The 23,116-nt window shown below is 37.7% G+C and overlaps 1 protein-coding gene across 1 annotated transcript in view; it reads left to right on the forward strand.

The window, feature by feature from the left end:
- Positions 1-23,116, forward strand: part of MBD2 (methyl-CpG binding domain protein 2) — a 63,923-nt gene that overhangs the window by 33,873 nt on the left and 6,934 nt on the right. Inside the window, exons 4-5 of the mRNA XM_036091045.2 lie at positions 19,572-19,662; positions 21,147-21,327. Of these exons, the coding sequence (XP_035946938.2) occupies positions 19,572-19,662; positions 21,147-21,327 (272 nt within the window). The remainder of the gene's footprint in view (positions 1-19,571; positions 19,663-21,146; positions 21,328-23,116) is intronic.

The raw sequence follows: 23,116 nt of genomic DNA on the forward strand, positions 1-23,116 counted from the left end.
TCAGTTGTCTTTCCCCTGTCTTTATCTTCAACATAAGAATTGAGGTAATATTTGACTACTGTCTCACTAATAGGATTTCAGAAGAAAGGACAGGGCATTGGGCAACTCTAGGAAAATAGCAGAGACAACTTTTATATTAATGTTTTGAAAACCATAATGTCATTCTGACTATTGCGCTATAAATCCGGGTTTTTAAGTAAAGGAAAGGTGTTGATTTAAATTATATTTTGACATACGTATGTCATATATGTGCTAATCAGCTCTTTTTGTTGAGGAGATAGTTGGCCAAAAAAAAAATATATATATATATATATATAGGCAAAAATAATTCTTCCAACTGTGCTTTTCCACAGCCTCGTTGAACCAGATTGGCAGTATAAATTGCCAGATAGTCCATTTGGAGAAGTTATTTTGATCATCCAGTAAAAAAAAAATAGACAAAGAGCTTTCTATTTTTGAGGTTCCTGTGGATATAAATGTTTTTATTCCTTAACCATGTCACAGTCTTTTAATAAGGTATTCAAGCTACTGGTATTGTAATTCTTTTTAGAGGGTTGAATTTTGAGACCTAGAACTAGGATTAGATTTTTGGATCTTAACTAGGTTCCACCTTGAATAGGTTGAAGCGATTAATTTAGATATGAAGCAATCATAGAAATTAATAATTCTGTCTTATATAACAAACATCCTATGCCTGCGTCATTATATGGCAGTCTGATTTGAATTCTGTAAAATATGTGAATTATAAATTTCTAATGTATTGATTCCTTGAAACTGCCTTAGCTTTAAAATTGCAAATTAGGGCAGGTAAACAAAAATGCATTAAACAGAATTCAGCAGTGATTTCTGCCTATAATTAAAACTATATGGTAGAGATGGAATTTGTAAAACCTGGTTATGATAGGGTGAATAGCTAGATATTTATATATATACTATCAGCATATTTGATAAGTCCTTGTCTTTTCATTAGATTAAAAAAGAAATCTGGAGTGGGGTGAAGGGTAATCTACCAACTATAAGACTATTATCCCCAACAGTAAGATCAGGGGCGCCTGGGTGGCTCAGTCGTTAAGTGTCTGCCTTCGGCTCAGGTCATGGTCCCAGGGTCCTGGGATGGAGCCCCGCATCGGGCTCCCTGCTCAGCAGGAAGCCTGCTTCTCCCTCTCTCACTCCCCCTGCTTGTGTTCCCTCTCTGGCTGTCTCTCTCTCTCTCTGTCAAATAAATAAATAAAATCTTAAAAAAAAAAATCTTCAAACTGTAAGATCATTAAAATGTCCTTTTTTGGTCAGCTGTGTAAAACATGTCCAAAATCTTTTTAACCTAATTGAATTATGATTTTGCTGTTAAGGGTGTCTTTCCCAGCTTTCTTCCTTCAATATATGAAGAACTCACGTTTCTGTTTCTTATCTCTTTGGTGCTGTCATCTTTGACACTTTCTGGTCTCTTCCTTTTTCTTTTATCCTCAACTCAAAGAAACTTCATCGTTGAACCACTATTTCTTCCTTTTAATTATTATATTATAGGATGCTCATAGGCTATGGGTGTTTTTGATAGTCTTTGAATATTAATTACATATCTTACAGAATATTCACTTTTTTTTAACTAAAAAATAAATATTTAAAAATCAGCGAAATGGATTTAAATGTTCTATTTGATCCTGGATTTTTTCCTTGTATTTGCTAATTCTTCTCTCAAAAGATAAGAAACTTTACTCTCTTCAAAAAGTCAGCCTTTTTTTTTAGAATGATTTTTTCCCAGCTTTACTGAGGTATAATTGACATATAACGTGTAAGTTGGAGGTCTACAATGTGATGATGATTTGATACACATACACGTTGCAAAATGATAACCGCAATAAGGTTGGGTAACACGGCCATCACTTCACACAATTGCCATTTTTTGTTGTGGTGGTGAGAATAGTTAAGATCTCTCTTAGCAACTTTCAAGTATACAATACAGTATTGTTATCTACATTCACTATGCTGTACATTAGGTACGCAGAACTTACTCATCTTACGACTGGAAGTTTATACCCTTTGACCTCACCTCTCCATCCACCCCCACCCCTGGCCACCATGAATCTTCTCTTTGTTTCTATGAGTTCAGCTTTTTTAGATTCCACATGTAAGTAAGATCATATAGTATTTGTACTTTTCCCCTCTGACTTATTTCACTTAGCATAATGCCCTCAGGGTTCATCCGTGTTGTTATAAATGGCAGGATTTCCTTCCTTTTTATGGCTGATAATATTTCTTTAACCATTCATCTGTTGATGGACACTTAGGTTGTTTCCATGTCTTGGCTATTGTGAATAATATTACTGTGACACGATGTTGTAGACACCTCTTCAAGGCAGTAATTTCATCTCCTTTGGATATGTATTCAGAAGTGGGATTGCTGGATCAAATGAGAGTTCTATTTTTAATTTCTTGAGAAACCCCCACACTGTTTTCCGTAGCAGCTGTACCAATTTACATTCCTACCAACAGTGCACGAGGGTTCCCTTTTCTCCACATCCTTGCTAGCACTTAATATCCCTTGTCTTTCTTATGGTAACCAAGAGTGAATATTTTTAAATATGTTAGAAGAAACTTTTAAGATGAAGTTAAATTTTAAAAATATGCACACTCTAAAGACATTGCATGTTAAAAGTTTGTAAAATATTTCAGTATTTAGTTATTATAACCCATAAAATTACTCTTCATTCTAGACATTCTAATAACATTTACTTCTTCCTAACCTCAGAAGGTTACTTCTAGTATAGTCTTATATTAATGTTTTTATGATTGAGAAATAGACAAGCTAAAGCACAGAGTTCCATGGAAGATACTATATTCCTTTTCTCTAGATAGAAAAATTGGCTACCTGGGCAGAGGATATAGATGACATGTTGTCCTGTACTACTTAAAAGCATTATTCTGGGTGATGTAGGAAAGATGTACAAAGGGTCAAATGAATAGTACAGACACGTGCTATAGGTGTTCAGAAGGGTGATTTTCCTGTGGCTAGGAGGGTTGGGGAAATCTTTGGAAAAGATACAGGACATATGCTGGACTTTGCAGATTGAGTGGGATTTAGAAAAGCAGATGGGAGGGCGAGGACATTCCAATTAGGGAGAATAGTGTTAACAAAGCTCTTATAATGGGAATGGGCAAGGAATGAGAAGATAAGTTGTTTGGATATCAGGGTTTTCATGGGAAGTAGTGGGAGTTGAGAATGTTGTAACGGGTTTCCTTAAATGTCAATCTTTACAATTTTAAACATGTTATTATTTGCTATATTTATAAAAGAAAGAAATTTGGGATAGACAAAAGAAAAAATTTCTCATCATTCCTTTTTTATAATGCAAATTACAATAGTATTTTAGCATTTTTAAATATTCTTTCAATATTTTTAAAAAATATTTTATTTATTAGAGAGAGAGAGAGCATGAGTGGGAGGAGGGAGAGGGAGAGGCAGATTCCCCACTGAGCAGGGAGCTTGATGCAGGGCTCAATCCCAGGACCCTGGGATCATGACCAGAGCTGAGGGCAGATGCTCAGCTGACTGAGCCACCCAGGCGCCCCTATTCTTTCAGTGTTTTAATGCATCTTTTGATAGTATCTTTGATCATCTTTTGATGATCATAATATATATACATATATATACATACTTTAAGATGTATACATACCATATTATATACATGTTATCCATGTTTTATATAATTTATGTGCTATGATTTTATAATTAATTTATATTGCTCCAACAACTGTGTATTATGCTAGCATATGATTTACTTGACCATTTCCATAGTGTTATTCCCAATTTTTCACTATTATAGGGAGTACTCCAGTGAGTATCTTTATATGTATAAGTTCTTTCCTATATTTTACATTGTTTCATGACTAGATTCCCAGAAATACCATTAGTGTGAGTATATATGATTTCTGATACATACTGGCAAATTGATTGCCAAAGGGTTGCACCAATTTAAAAGTCTGTGTATAAGTTATGTGCATTCCAGTTTTAGCTTACCTTCATTGCCATTGAGTATTATCAGTACTTTTTCTTGTTGGTAACTCAATATATAAAAATGGTATTTCATTGTAAATTTGCATTTATTTGAATACTCATGTAGTTGAACAAACTAATGCATTTGTGTTTAACTTTGCAAATGAGAAATGTTTAGAGGATTTTGAATAAGGGAGTAGCTTTTTTATTACCCCTCTGAACTGAATGTAAACATATCTTCTTATGGCCTAAAGCTAATTCCAACATCTGTGCTCCCCAAATGCATTCCCTCCTACCTTCTCAGAGATCTCACTCAATGGGTTATGTTAACTACATTTCACTGTCGACTTCTCTCTAAATGGCTTCTTCCCCAAAGCTTTTAAATATACACAAATCTCCCCTATCTTAAAAAAAGTATTCATTTTACTCTGTGTCCTTTTTAAGATTTGTTTTCTTTCTCTTCCTTTTACAGTCAAACTTCTTGGAATTGTGTGTATTTAATATCTACCTTATCTCTTAGTTTTTATATCTCTGAAATACCACTTTTGTTCCTGCTCAGCCATTTATGGCTCTCATCGAGATTGCTGATGATCCCTATTAAATTGGATGGACAAATTTCAGTCCTTAAATTGCACTACTTGATCTGCTTTAGCATTAGGCACTGTGACTACCCCTAGCTTTTGAAATACTCTTTTATCTCTGACACTGTACTCTTGGTTTTCTTCCTTTCTTGTTTTTTTCTCATTCCCCTTCTTAGGTTTCTTTTTCTCTATCCATCTTTTAAAATCATGGGTTTCCCAGGGAATACTGTGCATTCTCTTCTATGTAAAGCCTGCATGGATGATTTCATTCATTCTCATGGCTTCAGTTATCATCTATATGTTAATGATTTTCAAATTTACGTCTTTATCCTGAGCTATCAATCCACCTACTAACATTGTTTGCTTGGAAGTCTTACCAGCACTTCTAATTCATCTTATAATCTCAATCATCCTATCAAACCGGCCCTTCCTTCTATGTGCTTTATCTCTGTGAAAGTACCACTGTGTACCTGGCTTCTAAGCCAGAACCCTGAGCATCATCCTAGACTCTTCCCATTGTTTACCTCACACATCTAATTAGCCAGCAAGTCCCATTGACTTTTGTCTCCATAAATACTCACTTGCTTCATCTCTAAATCAGGTAAATGTCATTTCATCTCATCTCTCTGCTTCTTGTCTTATTCTCTTCAATTCATTCTTCATATTGCATTCAGAAGCTCCATCTGACATGAAGATCTGATAGTGCCATTCTTCTGAAAACCTTTCAATGATTCCTGTTAAATTTTAGGGAAAAAAATCGCTAAATATGACGTACAAAGTCAAAACACCTGACGTGACTTCCAAAGTACTTTATAATTTGGCTTTTGCTTATCTCCTTGGCCTCACTTTCTTTTCTTGTTCTACCCTCGAATCATATGAAACTTTTTGCAGAGTTTTGAATGGCTATTCATCCCCTCCCCCAATTCCTTGCCCACATCCCGCCCTTGCATTCCCTGGTCATATTTCATGCTGTTTTCTTTCCTATATTTAATTACCTATTTTCTATTCCTCCCTCAAGTCTGAACTTAGATATCACTTTACCTGTTCAGAAAACCTCTGATTTATCAAGTCCGGATTTAGAGATCCTCCTTAGCATCTCTCCCTTCTCCTTTTCTGCTCTAACTGTATTAGTTATTCATTGCTTTATCCACAGTATCTCCATTATGTCAGTGCTTAATATGTGTTTGTTGAATTATGAATTAATGAACTTTTTAAATTAAAAAATCTTTAACTGAGCCTTCAACCTGTGCACTTACCTAAGTAGTGGGGATACTGCAGTGAACAAAACAACAGCTCCTGATCTCATGGATCTTATCTCCTGCTGTAATAGGGAGAGAGACAGACAAATACATAATTATCATGGTATGATAAGTGCAATAAAAAAAAAGCAAAGGAGAGAATATACGGTCTTCAACAGCAGAGAAGTATGGGGAGAACATTCTAGACAAAGGTCTTAATCTGGTTATTGTATGTAGTATGAGGAATGACTTAAGGCTAGGAGAACACTGAAGAAACTATAGGAAATTAGGGCATAAATGATAAGATCTGTTTCATGCTAGTCATAAAGTAGTTGACAAAATTTGTTGACTTGTCAGGCATGCCTGTGAGAAGGAGTCTCAGAATTTAGGTAACTGGGAGAATGATGCCATTGACAAGAATATGGAAATATTGAGGGGTAGCTCAGTTTTTTTTAATAATAAAATATGAATATGAGTATTAGAAAATTTGTACCCTTAAAGCAATCATGGGATCTCTAGGTAGTAAAAGATGATGGGTTAGAGCCTGGGCGAGAAAACTGGTTTGAAGATTTGTCAGTCTTTATGGAGGTAAGAGTTATAGCTGAGAGGTTAGATGTAAATTTTTTTTTTAATTAAAGAATCCATGGGTTATTCATTCATAGTAACCTCTAATCATCATGTGTTTTTGTAGTCCATCTAAAAATATTTCAGCTATCATGTGGGGAGATCATGAAATTTTTCAAAATTTTAATATTTAGGTAACATAGGAATATAGAGAAAAAAATACTAAAAATTTTGTTTCAGAAGAGTAGTTTCCTACTTTTTATGTCTTCTAGTCTCATTTCCAGAAGGATTTATTCTTAATTCTGGCTGTTTTCCTTTATAATTACCTCTATGTTTCTGAATAATATACTTATTCTGCTATTTTTTGTTAGTTTTCGACTTCGACATTATTTCTTGACTTCTCACAATGGTAGATGAGTACATAGTTCTCTCTCTCTGCTCTCATGTTCCCAACATAATTGTATCATGTTTTTGGTTAAATAGTCAGGGTTTACATTATTATGACTGAAAATATTCATGGGTAGGGATCATCATCATCAGAATGGCTTTCATAATTTGTTGTTGTTGTTGTTGTTGTGAACCTTAACAATTGTATGCTAGGTTTCTTTATAATTATAGTTAATCTTTCCTAATGCTTTAATATTTCTGCCTCAGGCCCATCGATAATATTTTTCTTATGCTGAAATCCATGGGATTGCATCTTGTGTTTTCCTGGAGTCCCCTCTACTCCCCTTGGGCTGGATTCGTTCTCTAGTCCTACTGGGTAGTTGTGGCTCTAGGGACTTCCTGTGCTGTATTTCTGCCCTGGACTTCCCTGGATTTCTGTCTTCCTCTGGCTCAGTATACACCCTGAATTGTAGCTAATCCTCCAGTACCTTTCTCATAAAATAGAGTGGGAAGTACAGTTTTTGAGAACCTGCACATTAGAAATAACTTCATTCCTCCTGCACACAATCAGGTTTGGCCCAGCATCGTTCGCTGAAAAGAGCGTTCTTTGTCATTGCTCTGCAGTCATGTATGTCATGAATGAAATACGAAAGGGTGGAAGTCTTGGGAAGGTCAGTTTTTGGGCTCCCAGTTCTATTTTTGGTCTATTTGTACATGTGAATCAGTTTCTACACTCAGGTCTATTTCATTGGTCTGTTTGTCTTTTCTTTCCTAATACCTCACTGTCTTCATTACTGTAGTTTTATAAAAAGTCTTGATATCTGGTAGTATACGTTTCCAGCTTTGTTATTCTTGGTTCAAGATTATCTTGGTTAGTTTTGGCTGTTTGCAGTTCCACATAAATTTTGGACTCACCTTGTCCACTCTTCTCCAAAACCTGCTAGGATTGTAATCTATAGGACAATTTGGGGGAGAATTATCATTTTTACAATGTTAAGTCTTACAATTCACAAATCTTATATATCTCTCCATTAAAACATAAAATTATATTAAAATTATAGTTTTCAGCCTAATGATATTATATATCTTTAATTGATTTCTAGATATTTGATGTATTTTGATGCTACTGTAAGTGATTACATTAAATTTTTTCTTGTTTTCTAGTTGTCTGTTGCTAATATGTAGAAATAAGTTGATTTTGTAGATTGTACTCAATAATCTTCCTAAATTCACTTATTAAAAGTAGTCAGTGAGCCTCTTCAACTTTATACATGAACAAACAAACCTGTCACCCGCAGATGAGAGTTTTATTTCTTCCCTTCTGACCCTTCAACCTTTTTTTTTCTTGTCTTGTTTTGCTAGCTAGGACTTCCAATACAGTCTTGAATAGGAGTGATAACAGGTATCCCTCTCTCATTCATATTACCAGGGAATAATTTTAATGTTTCTCCATTAAATATGATACTTGCTATAGGTTTTTTTGGGGAAATACCTTTTTTAGATTAAGGTAATGAAATTCACTTCTATTCCTCATTTACTAAGAATATTTTTCATGACTGGGTATTGAATTTTATCAAATCTTTTTCTCTACCTAGTTAAGTGCTGAAGTGGTTTTTATTCTTTATTCTGTTAATATAGTGAATTACAGTGATTAGTTTATGTGGTGGATTGCACTGCTTGACTTTTTTGAATGTTACTCAAGCCTTGAATTCTTGGATTAAGCCCAATGTGGTCGTGATATATTATCATTGTTATTGCTGTTTAGATTTGCTGTTAGGTGGTTTAGGATTTTTTACATTTATATTCACTAAGAGATTGACTTGCATTTTTCTTTCCTTGTAATTTTCTTCTCAATCTTTAGTATGGAGGTTTTGCTGGCTTTGTACAATAAGCTGGGAGGTGATCCTTCTTTTATGCTCCCTGGAAGAGTTTGTGTAAAATTGGTACTTTTCTCTATGTGTTTGGAAGAGTTAATTGTGAGGCATCTTCTCCCCCACTTTTTTTAAATGGGAAAGCTTGAAATTAGGTTCAATTTATTTGATAGGTATGTGGATGAGTATTCATATTTTCTATTTCTTCTTATATCAAATTTGAGAATGTTTTTCTAGGAATTTGTAGATTTCATAATTTTCAAATTTAATGGTTTAAGATTGTTCCTAACATTTTGACAAGTATTGCCCGCCCACTCTGTGTAGGTTAGATAGTGCTCATGACAAACTTTAGACAAGCAGCTCTAGCAGATGGTACTGTACCTCCATCCCCCTCAATTCTGAGTTTTGCTGTTTGCGTCATTCTTCCAGCCTCTTTAGCCCAAATTGTTATCTTTTGCCTTAACAAGAGATCTCACTGTAGTTTGCACAGCCACATGAGTCAGGCTTTTCCTTGATTTACATAGTAATTTTCTTGTCATGATCTTGCCCTTTCTTCCTGGGCCATTCTCACAAAATAATGGTTTGACTCTGATGTTTGCAGGCCATGGTATTTAAGTTAAGTTGTTTTTGCTGACCAGAACTAGACAACTCAGATATCACATGGGGTTGATTTGAAATAGAGCACTTTATGAACGGGACAGTGAATTCCTTCTGGGCAGGAAACATCATTCCTCTGCATAGCCCTAACCCAGTGTCTTGCATATTTAGCTTTTCATGAGTCAGTGAATATAAAGTGCACATTTTCTCCGTTTTGCTTTAGCCTACAAATACGTGACAAGGCCCTTTGTTCTTTGATTAGATTTAGCAAAAGCCTTAGAAAAGTGAATCAAATATTCATTGAATGTATGAAATTCTAACATTAGAAAATGAGAAATTCAATAAAAATTGTATATTTTCAAAGAATTTTCTCATTTTTTTATCAGTGTTTTGATGACATTCTGAGATGGATAAGACAGTGATTAGTATTTCTATTTTCCTGGTGAAAACACATCCAAAGAGATTAAGTGACTTGTGTAAGTAAGGCAGCAAGTCTATTTAATAGTTGAGTCAGGACGGAAACATTCAGCTCCCAAACCAGCGTCTTTCTGTTACCCCGTAGTCCTTCTACTTAGCCACAAACTCATCTCTAAAACATTTGAGTGCCAACACCGTGTGTAACGTCATGCTCTTGACAGAGATGAAGACTGTGCAGAGTAAAACTCTTGAAATGGTGAGATTTTAAAGGTGACTTTTGGTTCTTCTATTTTACAAATTATTAACAGACACTTTAAAGGGTATATCACGGGGCACCGGGTGTCTCTGTTGTTAAGCGTCTGCCTTCGGCTCAGGTCATGATCCCAGAGTGCTGGGATCGAGCCCCGCATTGGGCTCCCTGCTCTGCAGGAAGCCTGCTTCTCCCTCTGCCTCTCCGCCTGCTTGTGTTCCCTCTCTCGCTATGTCTCTCTGTCAAATAAATAAATAAAATCTTTTAAAAAATAAATAAAAAATAAAAGGTATATCACATTTATGCATTTTAAATATTTGTTTTTGTTAGAAGAAAATGCTCATAGTCTTATCTCTTTGACTTTTACCATTGGTTTTAATTTGTTGCTTAATAGTAATAGAAAATATAGAAGCATACAGAGAACCATCATAAAAGGCAGACTTTCATAGGTCTTCTGACAGCATGCGATTTCAACAGTGAGGTAGGGCTTGAATCAGGAACTGGATTTGGTAATTACAAGATTACTGTGACCTTGGGCAGGTCAGTGTTAACATAATAATAGGAGTAGAGTAGAGTTTAGAAGGAAGAGAATAAATGGGAAGTGAGGACATAAGAGGGAAAGTTTCTCTTTTAGTAGAAAGAGGAAGATAGAACTGTTTGAGGGAGAAGTAGTGTGCATAGGGTCATTTTTTAGGTTATCAATGTTGGAGTGTATCAGGGAAAGAAGCCCAAGGAGAGGAAGAGGGAAGATGGAAAATGTAGGAGGAGAAGTTGGGCAAATTGTTGGGGCAAGATCAGGAGGAGGCAGAAGATATTACCAAGAGCCAAGGGTAGAGATAATCTTAGAAAAGCAGCAGGATACTTACTCCTCTGAGACAAGAGATAAGTAAAGAAAGGGTAAAAGGTCCTGAGTGGGTCTATTGTGGAAGGGATATTTGAAGAGGTGCAGGGCCCTTAGGCTTGAGTTCCTGGCTTTCTGGTCAGCGCAGTCTGTTGTTAACAGCTTCTTGGCATAGGAGCTAACGTTCAGCTTGTGGTATGTATTTAAAATAAACAATGAGAAATAGTTCAGATATATAGGAGTTTTAGATAAACTTAGTTTCATTATTGAAATTTCAGTGTGTTTCTATATAATCCGTTTATTTTTTTTAGTGGAGATTATAGTTTCAAAAGGTAAGGGAGGATGTATTTTCAAATAATATATGAGGGCTAAAAGCAGTTTTAAGTTTTGTGTGGCTCAGTTTGGTGAGATGCTTTTTCTCTGGGCTTTTAGTTTAGAATTGCTCGGGCCCTACGTGTAGCTACACATTAAGATCTTATGGAAATTAACATGTTCAAGATCAACCTTTCGTTCTATTTTGTTGCTCTACCTATACTTGAATACTGAAAATCATTCTGAATGGAGATGTGCCTTTCTCAGTAGTCAGTGGCCGATGTGCACATGCATGTGGTCTCTGATGCTTTGGGAATAACAGAGCGCCTCCTAAAATCTGTACACAGATTCTTTCCAACTTTCGGGTTGGGATATAAAAGGTCATGTTTCAGTTGTTTGAAATCTACGGCTTCCAGTAGAAGTGATATTATAAATGGTTCTAGCATCCCAGACCAGCCTATAAAAGACCATTTAATCTTAGGCGTGTCTGAATTATTTAAAAAATAATTAATTTATAACCATGTTTCTATCTGGAAGTGCCTTAAATTTCAGCTCTTAAGGTAAGAAATATTTCTCCCACTTTTGCTTTGTCTTACACCCTTGCCTGGCAGTGACAGAAGACGCACCCAGCTCCAAGCTACTTGGTTCTTACAAGGCCCAGGAGTGAGGACCTGGGATAGAGACTCTTGAAACTTGAGAAGGGACCTGGCTGCAGTCCTGGCATCTACCAGCGGCTGGCTCTTCTTTCTGTTTCAGCAATGAGATTTGGGCCCCTAGCATTGTAAACCTCCTGCCTGTCCCCTTTGTCTTTCTCTGAACCAGCGGTTCTCAACCAGACCTGATTTTGTACCGTCTTCCCCCATATACCCAGGGAAATTTGGCAATGTGTAGAGCCATTTTTGGTTGTCACAACTGGAGTAGTGCTAATGGTAAATAGTAGGTATAGGCCAGGGATGCTGTTAAATATCCACAACAAAGAATTATCCAACCCAAAATGTTAATGATGCCAAGATTGGGAAACTTCTTGAAGCCATTGTTCCTGGTTCGAGTTTGTTTTTTTGTTTATTTGTTTTGTTTTTGTTTTTCTCTTCCTGCTTCACTGCAGAACAGAAATGTAGTTTGTTTGTGTTCCCTGATTCTCTCCTACCTTCTGTTCTTGAAATAAGCTCAGAGCCCTTTTGAGGTTTTTCTAAGGGCTTTACTATCATCACAACATGGAAATAGATGGAGTAAAAATAACAAGAAAATTACAGTTTCAGGAAATCTTAATTAAAAGCTGCCCATGTTATCCGCTGGACTTTAAATAGAACAAAATTCTGATCCTTCTCTGGGCTTCCCACCGTTAGTCCCATTGTGGTTTCCTCATTCCCTGGGTTCCCTCCTTCCTCACTCATACTACTCAACTGTGGAGAGCCTTGGCAGTGATCCTTTCACAGTCCTCCAAATGAGCAGTGTGCAGGAGGGATGAGAAATCCTTGCCTTATTTTAACAGGGAGTTATGGGAAGGTCCAGCCAGAACTATTTTCTGTCATCCTCTTTTATGAAATTCACAGAATGAGATTATATCACGGCATTTTCCTACGTCCTATTGTGTGGCACAGGGGTCTCTTTTCCCTCCCAGTTTCTCCTCTCCCCCTACACTGTTTCCCACCTTCGCGGATGTCATGGGCATGCAGGTGCACAGGCCCCGTGCTTAGAATGGCCCATGCCTAGTTGAATGCTTACTGTTGCTATCGTGAAATTCTTAATACTTTTTGAACAAGAGACCTCACGTTTTCATTTTCATTTCCCTGGGTCTTGCAAATTATGTGGCCGGTCCTGCTCACCAGAGTTCTCCCAACCAACTTTGGTCTAGGTGAGAGGCTGTCTGGCTTTGGATGAGAAGAGGAAAAGGAGGAGTTTTAAGATATTTGTAGAAAGAAAATCCCAGGGGTGCCTGGGTGGCTCAGTCGTTGAGCGTCTGCCTTCGGCTCAGGTCATGGTCCCAGGGTCCTGGGATCGAGCCCCCCGTCGGGCTCCCTGCTCTGCAGGAAGCCTGCTCTCCCTCTCCCACTCCCCCTGCTTGTGTTCTCTCTCTTGCTGTGTCTCTCTCTGTCAAATACATAAATAAAATCTTTAAAAAGAAAGAAAGAAAGAAAGAAAACCCCAGCTGAAAATCTGGGAGGGAAGGACAGATTCAAATGCATGTGCTCAGTCTTCATGTATGAATACTCACCTTTCAGAGTTGATTATTTGTTGATTTGTTTATATTTGTTAATTTTAATAAGATGATCAATTAATTATTGAATGCTATTGTATGATCAGTGTGCTGAAAAATGTAGTAAAATGATACTTGTTCTGTACTGGGCATGTTCAAGTGTATGTAAAACCTCCTCATTTAGTTTCTATAACTCTTTGAGGTTGCTTTTATTGTCCCTTTCCATAGAGTTGGAAACTGACATCGAGACCGGTTAAGTTGTTTAACTTATAAAATTATTAAGTGACAAAGCAAGGATTTGAACTCAAGCCCACTGCCAGTCACTCTGCTACTCAGAAGTTAAACCTTCCAACCCTTCCTACCCTTGACAGTTGACTGTCAGGTTGATGTTATGAGTAAAAATAGGTCAATTTCTCTTCATCAGTGAATTTTTTTTGAACACTACACAGACACATCAGTGCTTTTCAAATTAAATATAAGGGTGGATGAAAATAATACTGGTATATTTGATGTACATGCTTTTTAATGTTTCATGAGAAATAGATACTAATATAATTAACCTAAAACAGTATTTTTATAGAAAAAATTCAAAAGTCTTCAGTTTTATATGCTCAGTAAATCACTCCCCCTCTCCTGTTTCATGAAATGTCTACTGTTAGTGGGACTCATCTGAAAGCATTTTCTTGGATTAGGGGGTCTCAGACTTCAATTTCCATCCACCAAATAAAAATTTGATGTTCAATGGGGTCGATATTTGCAATTAATTCTAAGAAAGCTAATTTGCAGAGAATATATATTACATCAGTTCTTTGGTTTTTATCATGTAAGCTACCCCAAATTATGGTTTGATATCTTAAAACTCCATGCTAGCTTTAGTCTAAACATTACAAGCCTGGGCCTCTTATTTCTGGCCAAGGAGGAGGAAGGCATCAGCACAAACTGCCTACAATTGACGACTTACACAGTATTAACTTAGTAGGCAAATGGATTAAGAGTAACTTGACAATTTTCTTGGCATTTATTGAACTTTCGTCAGCCTTTGATTTCATGAATGGAAAGGTCTGAGGCCTGTTACCTTCTGATCTAACATAGAGCCAAACATGTCAATGCTCTTGCAGAACTGTTATTGTTAAGATCAGGACCATTTAATCACACTGACCTGAGTTTTAATTCTAGCTGCACCACTGACTAGTTACACAACCTTTGGTAAGTGACTGTACGTGGGACTAATAATGTCTTTTTCAAAATGCTGTAGGAAAGATTAACTGGATTTCTGTACATAAAGCACTGAGCACAGTGCCAGGCCTCTGGAAAGGGCTTGGTGGGTAAGTGGTAGGTTGTCCTCTTCCTCCTCCTCTTTCCCACCAAGAGAATGTGACTGGGCATCAGCAGAACTTTGGGTCAGCCCTTTCTCTATTTATGCCTAAACAATTTGGTATGCTCTTAAATATACTTTGACACATGCCTTCCTGCAGTGAAAAAGAGAAAGGCAAATATCTTCCTTCAGTCCTCTGCAAGGACAGAATAGAATAATATATTTTTTTACTCTTCTGGTGTAATCAGGAATAAAACTCAGAGATCTTGGTGATCAGTATACACCAGCCCTATGTGTGCACTACCATTCTTTCAACACAAACCAAACCAGTCTTTCTCAAACTGAGATCCCTGAGCCTGCATCAGAATCACCTAAGACACATGTAAAATAAATAAATAAATCTGGCCCCATAACCCAGACCTACTGAACAGAATCCCTAGGGCTGAGACCTTGGGATATACATTTAAAATAAGCCACTGTGGTTATTCCTCTGCATGGGAACACTTAGAAATTCTAACCAGTACTCTCTGTCTCCCCTCCTTGCCTGCTTAAGCGATTTCCTTGGCTTGCAGTAGTCTTTGCTGCTTTGTAGAATTCTTACACATTTTTTTCAAGAGCTGCGTCTTCCTGAAAGCCTTCCCAGATTCTCCCAAATTGAAGTTAATTTTGTATCTTCACTGTTGTGGTTGTCATAGTCTACCTTGTAGCGTTTTCCTAGTTCCCACCAAACAGTAAGCTCCAAGAGGGCAGCGATTGCGTTATCCTAGTAACTATCCCCAGTGCCTAGCAAAACACTTCACATATAATGGGCACTAAAAGAATATTTATTGAATTTGGATCGATCCTCTAATTACTTTTTTCCAGTAAACCGTCTTGTTCTGACTTCCCCAGAAGAGCACAAATTCCTTCATAGTACATATTATCAAGCTTGGGGTGTTGGAGGACAGTACTAATCAACATAACTATCCCAAGTTCCCAGTGCATCAAAACAGGGATGTGTGGTTGTGAGCAGTTGCTTTGCAATCCCTGTTTCTTCCTCATCCTCTTCTTTGGATATCCTCTGGAAGACAAGTTGAACAAACCCCCCAAAGTCCCAGTTAAATCCATAGCAATTAAGAGAAGAAAATGCTACTATAGTTGTATCTGGGTTGGTTTTATTTTCAGAAAACAGATTGATCATCTCACTAAAGAAGCAGTTTTCATAACACACTATCCTGTTTGTCCCCGGGGACTCTGAGATAGATGAAGTACACACATCCTTGCTTCTGCTGATGGCATACAGGTACTTCCTACATCCATGTGAGGAGCAAAGGTGTGGAGATGAACTCCAGTGTCCAGTAAGGTGGTGCCTCCAAGGCCGTGCCACCCCGTCACTGATATTTTAGACACTGTTGTGGTTTTGGATGACCTTTAATCCCAGCTTCTGCTTCTCCATCAGCTAGTCAACTGGATAAGGCGTTGCTCAGATTTTTCGCAATATAATGTGATGCTCCAAAATTGGAGCTATCCAATTTTCTTGTGTGCTGGAGGGTGACAAAAAAAGTCAACAAAAAGGTATTAGAGGCACCTGGAGGGTCTAATTAGTGGGGATTAGAAAGAGATAGAATAACTGAGGGTGATAGCACATTTTGGGATTTTTCTCCAAATATTAAATTGCTGCTCCTTGAAAGTGTTACATTGATTATTTGGCCTCACACCAGGCAGCAGGGTTACGCTGAGAATATCATTGGATTTCGCAGGTGAAATCAGATTTTCAGTGGGTAGGTTAGGATTTATGAAAGCCGTAGTGCTTCTGAAGTTGTGATGGAAGAGACTGGATAGCTATGGTAGAGGGAGACTCCTTACAAATTTAGGGAAAACTCATCTTATCTTTCTTTCTTTCTTTTTTTTTTTTTTTTTTGTCTTTAGACTTTTAATGGCTGGAGAAGTAATGTAAAAGAACTCCAGATGGCCACGATTTGTCACCTAGTAAAAACATGGAATTCATAAATGAGCAGATCAGGAAAGTTTAAATTTAGGCAGAGGAAGACTTCTCCCCTCCCTGTACCTCTCCACAGCATGCAGGGTTATAAAATGATCAGAGGTAAAGAGAAAAGGTCATTGAATTTGGTGAGAGGAGCTGACTGCCTCCTAGGGTAAATTTGGTGAAAATTTATGAGGAAAGGGATGCGGTAATCAAGTCGATATGGGCCTGGGGGATGGAGTCAGTGCATATTGGTCATTCCTTGAGGAACTGGCTTGGAAAATAAAGAAAATGGTAATTGTAGCAGCTGGATAAAGTTCGTATTTATTAAAAAACAGAGAACAATTGTAGTACCCCAAAGAATTCCCTTGTGCTGACCCTTTGTAGTCAGACTCTCCCTCCACCCCTAATCCCTGGCAACTATCCTTATAGTTTTTTTCTTCCTCAGAATATCATATAAATGGAATCATATAGTATGTAAAAGACTAGCATAAATGGAATCATACAGTATGTAAAAGACCAGCTTCTTTCACTTGGCATAATGCCTATGTCAATTTAAAAAATATTTTAAAATGCAAAGAAGCCCCTGGCCCCCAAACAAACAAACAAAACAGGTGGGGCCTGAGAAGATGAATGTAGGGAAGGTGAGGTAGGAACATATGGATTTGTAAACAGACATTTATCTCATGAAGACTTTCAGTTCTCATGAAAATTGGGTGAGCTGATCAGTGTTGAATGAGTAGTGGGAAGGATGGAGAGCGCTGGTGACCTGACCATGCGTCATCTTTGATCAGACTAGCCTTTTCTTCCTTCTCTGGCCTTTCCCACATCCCCCACCTCCTCTGGGGAGCGTGAGTGGGGGTAGAAATACACATTCAACATACACACACGTAAATCCATGTATCTCCATTTTCATGGCAGAAGCATTTCATTTATAGAGAAGTCATGGGCGCATACCTGATTCAACGTCAGACTTAGTTGAGGGTTGTCAGATGGCGTGTGATGACACCAGGACTTGTAATCTAGAGCCGTACACTCGTTTCTCAGTCCAAGGTTTATTTTGCAAAATTTTCCTTTCTAAATTTTGTATCATTTTCCTTTGAATTAATAGGAATTTAAAAATTGAGAGTGAAAAATTATAGAATGTAAAAAATTGAACTTCTGATATCTAGAATTGGAATTTTATGTAAAATATTAGTAACTAGTAATATCTGTACATAACTTCTATACTTTGTCTTTTGGTAGTGTTGATTTATTTTGCAAATTAAGTTATAATTTTATTATAAAGGCACTTACTAATCTCATACTCACTGATTCTTCTGGATACTTTTTCCTTTTTCATTAGGAATTAACTGGCATTTGTTTTCCTTGTTTTTTTCCTTGGTGTGATAATCAATGCATAGGTGATACCATTTCCCACAAAAAGGAAATAGCAGGTGGGGTTTCTTGGGACATTTATCACATTTATCAACTATTACCTTCACCTAACTATTTTTCACCCATGATGATTAATGTATTCATGTCCTCATATATGTTGACCACATATTCTGCTGATGACATAATTTATAGGGAGGTGTAAGGGGTTGTTACCATATACCAAAGGTCTTCAAAAGAGAGTGAAGCATTCTATTGCAGGTTACTCTTGGTGCTAGCATGGGAGTTATTAGAGATCCAACATATTACTCTTCTGCCATAAAGAGATTTTATTGTATCTTGCATTTGTCTGGAGGGCAATTACCTGGTACTTTTCATATATCTAGAAGTCAGAATATAAGCCCTCAGAGTGGTCAAAATTTGCTAAAAGTAAATATGTAAACCTTGTGCCTACTCCATGACAGGTGCTTTACATATATTGCTTTATTAGACTCCACATTAATCTTATGTGGTCCTCATTGCTGTCACATTTTACAGAAGAGGCAATTGAAGGTTTAGACATCTAGAGCTGGGGTTTCAGCTTGGGTTTGTGTGTCCCTCAAGATCTTCATTCTGAGTCCTGTTACTCCCATATTCAGGCATTCAATATTTTTTTCAGTACCTACTTGTGACAGGCCCCAGGTATCCAGGATTAGAGACAGATATACAGAGTCCTAAGGAATTCCTCTATCTGTTTTTTTTGGGCTGCAGTACATAAGAGAGAGCCTAAAAAAGAGATACGGCTTGAAGACAAAGACACAGTATATCTCATCTAGTGCTGCGTCCACAGGGCAGCTCCTAGTTGGAGCTCAGTAAATACATGTGGAACAGATGAATGACATTACTGAGACGTTAATAGCTAACTAGGAGAGAAAATGAAGTACAGAAAGGATATAAGAGCAAACAGCAGAACTGTGTTGGACCATTTAGTGTTTGACTAAGCACTTGCATTCCTCCAGTGGCCCCATGGAGTATGAGGAGCCTTCAGTATGCCTGCTCATGCCCAGAATGGGGATGTAGGGCCGCTGAGTGACTAAGGTGACCTGGGCTCTGCACCATAGGGGAAAGTCGCCCATGAACGGGACACCCTTTTTAAAGAACAAGGAAGTATGCAAAACATTTTAGAAACATTTCCATTAAAACTGGCTCTTTACCCCTTAAAAGTATGCCAAAGGGCTAACCTTCAGTAGTGTGGAAAAATCACACAGGTGGAGAAGCTCTTTCCCTAATGATATTGGATAAAGGGATATTACATAATATAATTTGTTTTCTTTTCCCTGATAAATTTTAACATTAAATTTTCATACCAAATGAATCTTTGAAAATTCAAGTTATATTCTTTGGGAGATACCTTAAGTATTCTGTGTAGTAGTATATGGCATATAAAAATCTGTAGTACTGGAACAATTGAGTAGATTGCATAAAATAAGAAAACATTTTTTGATTAATATCATTTGAAAGAATTACGATGTGTTGAAATAATTCATATTTGGAGTGTCATTTAGTATCTGTAAGGAAAAAAATGGAGAAATTAGGAGACTATTGAAATGATTTCAATTTCATCATTCAGCAGCATCGATGCGCTACTTTCTTGTTCCAAGTATGTATATTAACAGTGATGTTTTGCCTTACAGCTTTTCTGGGAGAAGAGGCTACAAGGACTTAGTGCATCAGATGTAACAGAACAAATTATAAAAACCATGGAACTACCTAAAGGTCTTCAAGGTATTATCCAAATCCAGTTGAGCAGTACCCTGTGTGCCAGGCTCTGTGTTAGATGCTGTGGAGTCAGAAATGATGAAGACAGGGTCTTTACTTTGGGGGATCGTATGCCTTGCTGGATGATGTCCCTTTTGTGTTTTAATAAACCCAGGGAAAACGTATCTGAAAAGCTTGTGTGTTGTAGGGATGTTTCAGATTTTTTTCTGTTTAAAAATTTTGGCTTTAGGTTGGGTTCATCATATAAATTAACCCGTGTGCTGCTTTTAGAACCACATGCAGCTGAGTGGTGCAGCTGAGTGGCAGAGTTTCTCAAGCTCCCCACTCAGAGCAGCGTCTGGCTTGAGCACTTGCTCTTTCACTCTTCGTCTTAGCGAAAGGACAGCCAGCAACTCTTTTGCCTCTCCCTGCACAAACTGCTGTGGCCTGTAGCTGTGGGAACAGGTGCACCTTGGTCCAGTAACAGTAGCAAGTGGGGTCTGGGGTGTAGAACTCAGTTACCTAGGGTGCCTGTCCTGTCACATGTTAATTCCAATTCCAGAGCAGCGTTGTTTCTCAAGCATTAGAACTTCGGCTTCTAAATGTTGATAGTGTGGATTGCTCAAAAATTCTCCTCCTTCATGGTTAGAACATTGTGTCATCCCTCTGCGTTCTTGAGAAGTATTGCTTTAACTGGTTTAGTAAGTTTAGGACTTTAAGCAATGCATTTAAATGTGGTCATGTTGCCAGTCTCCTACAAGTAGTCAAGGTGTGCCATTATTAATTCTATTAACTTGGATTTTTGTTTGGTATTTGAAAAAGATGTGAAAGCTGCAGGTAGAGCATGCCTGCATCGGCTTTTCCTTTGAAGTCCCAAAACAAAGAAAAGTATTGAGATATTGCTAGAAATTAATGTTAAAACCTACAAGAGAAACTATTCTGGGACTCCGGTGATCCATTAATAGGGAAACTTGGGTATAATGTGACTTTAGAACGCATTTAGATCATTAAAATAATTGACCTTGCTTGAGGAGATGTAGCCAACTTTAAAAAAGTTTCGTACCTTGGAAAATGTATTTTGAAGTTGTGTTAAAGTTTTATTAAAATGCTCAGCCATTTTGTTACTATTTTTTTCTTTGGGGGGGAGGGGCAGAGGGAAAGAGAGTGAAGCGGTCTCTGCGCTGGGCTCTCGGAGCCCATATGGGGCTCCATCCCAGGACCCTGAGATCGTCACCTGAGCCGAAACTAAGAGCCAGTTGCTTAAATGACTGCGCCAGCCAGGCGCGCCTTGTTACTATTTCTTTTAATGTTAATTCTTTATATAGAGTAACTATGTATAGAATAACTATGAAGTAGATCCGATATTATCCTTTACTTCTTTGGCTTGTGTCAGTTTTAAATATATGATCCCAAACAAACATAAAAATACCAGTTGTTTTAGGTTACATAAGATTTGCTTAGCCCATCCTGCAATTTCCTAAAGTTTAGCTGGTGTGTGTTTCTACTTGCAGGAGTTGGTCCAGGTAGTAATGACGAGACCCTCCTGTCCGCTGTTGCCAGCGCTCTGCACACGAGCTCTGCACCAATCACAGGGCAGGTTTCCTCGGCCGCGGTGGAAAAGAACCCGGCTGTTTGGCTGAACACCTCTCAACCCCTCTGCAAGGCTTTCATTGTCACAGACGAAGACATTAGGTAAGGCGGTTAACGGAACTTCAAAAACCTGTTCATTCCATCGGGTACGTTGTATAATGCCTCTTCCTTTCTGTGCCACATCTAGTAAGTGACGCATCAGTCAGTAAGTTACACTTTTTTTTTTTTAACAGATCTTTTGTGAAATTAACGGAAGGTGATATAGAACATTTAAAACAGATACATGCGGGGCGCCTGGGTGGCTCAGTCGTTGAGCGTCTGCCTTTGGCTCAGGTCATGATCCCAGGGTGCTGGGATCGAGCCCCACATCGGGATCCCTGCTTCGTCAGGAAGCCTGCTTCTCCCTCTCCCACTCCCCCTGCTTGTGTTCCCTCTCTCGCTGTGTCTCTCTCTGTCAAAGACATAAATAAAATCTTAAAAAAAAAATAAAACAGATACATGCTTGGAAAAAGCTGGAGGTATCACGGTCGTATCCGAGGGACCCATCAGTTGTACTCTGTCCACATTGTTACTGAGTGTCTTTAGGCTTTGGAGTTCTGCCTTTCTGCTCTAAAGAATCCCTTTCATTCAGTGATGCCTTTTGTGACTGCTTCCTGCATTGGTTTGTCTGCAAACCAGTCTCTCTTTAAAGCAGATCACAACCATGCTGTTTTAAGCTGAGTTGTGTTTTTAGAGTTCAGTTTGCTTATCTCGATTATGTTTACTCTCTTAAGCTCAGTTTAGAGATTTATTTATCTCTGCTTCATCTTGTTTTAAGTAAAGATTTAAGGTGGCTTCAAAGACACACACACACACACACACACACACACACACACACACACACACACACACACACACACACACACACACTAGAGCCAGATGAGAAGCAAATAGCAAAGATCAAGCAAAGGGTAAAGCATAAAGCAATAAAGCAGAGTCAGGAGTAAGGAGAGGACACAAGCTACATCTCTTAACATCTTTTGCTTTCTAAGACTGGGCCACAAATTTGGTTTTTAGCAGCAAATAGTGAAAAGACAACATACAACTCAGATTGATAATGCTTAGAAAAATATAAGCAAACCATTGCTTGAAAGAAGCAAACTATTTCAGATATTAAGACCAGAAAGAAATTCTTATGTGGGATTAATAAACTTGAGTATCATTATCTTATGAGACTGTAGTGTATTGTATTTTCTTTAAAAATAGGACAGTGTGTATACTTCACTGTTTCTACCCTTGAATGTTAAATCAGGTTTTAGTGGAGTATTATTCCTAGACAAAACCAGCAGGTGGCACTTTTGAATCATATAATTTTAAAATATGTTTTATATTTGTATTTTTTTTCTAAATCCATAAAAAGTTGGCATGAAAATGTTTTTAAATGAATGAGTCTAGCTAGGTTTGTAATTGGAAAGCCCTTCCTGGGTTTTAAAGTAGTTCCTTTCGCAAAGATGTAACATGGCTCAAAGTTGTATTCATGTGTATTGATTGTATGGAATTTATGATCAGCTTTATTTTTAAGGAAAAAATGTAAAATCAAGGGGAGGAATCAGCTTGCTCTTCAGCTTATTCTTACCCTTGAGGAAGGATATTCCTCCGGAGACAAGTTCTTACCTGTCTTGGAATGAATACCCAGTTAATCAGCAGGGGGTCTGCCAGGTCATCGTGGGTGTTGACTGAGGGCCTCTGAGTGATGTCATGGGAATGCTGATGGCTTCAACAGCAGATCTTTTGATAGTAGAGGAAAATATCTCAAAGCCAGATCTGCATGATTTCCTTTTAGGGTAAACTTGTTTAACAAATTGTCCGTTTGATTTAATTGTCATAACAGAAATTATTAAGCAAACATTTC

This window comes from Halichoerus grypus, chromosome 13, assembly GCF_964656455.1.
Source record: "Halichoerus grypus chromosome 13, mHalGry1.hap1.1, whole genome shotgun sequence".
Taxonomy (NCBI): domain Eukaryota; kingdom Metazoa; phylum Chordata; class Mammalia; order Carnivora; family Phocidae; genus Halichoerus; species Halichoerus grypus.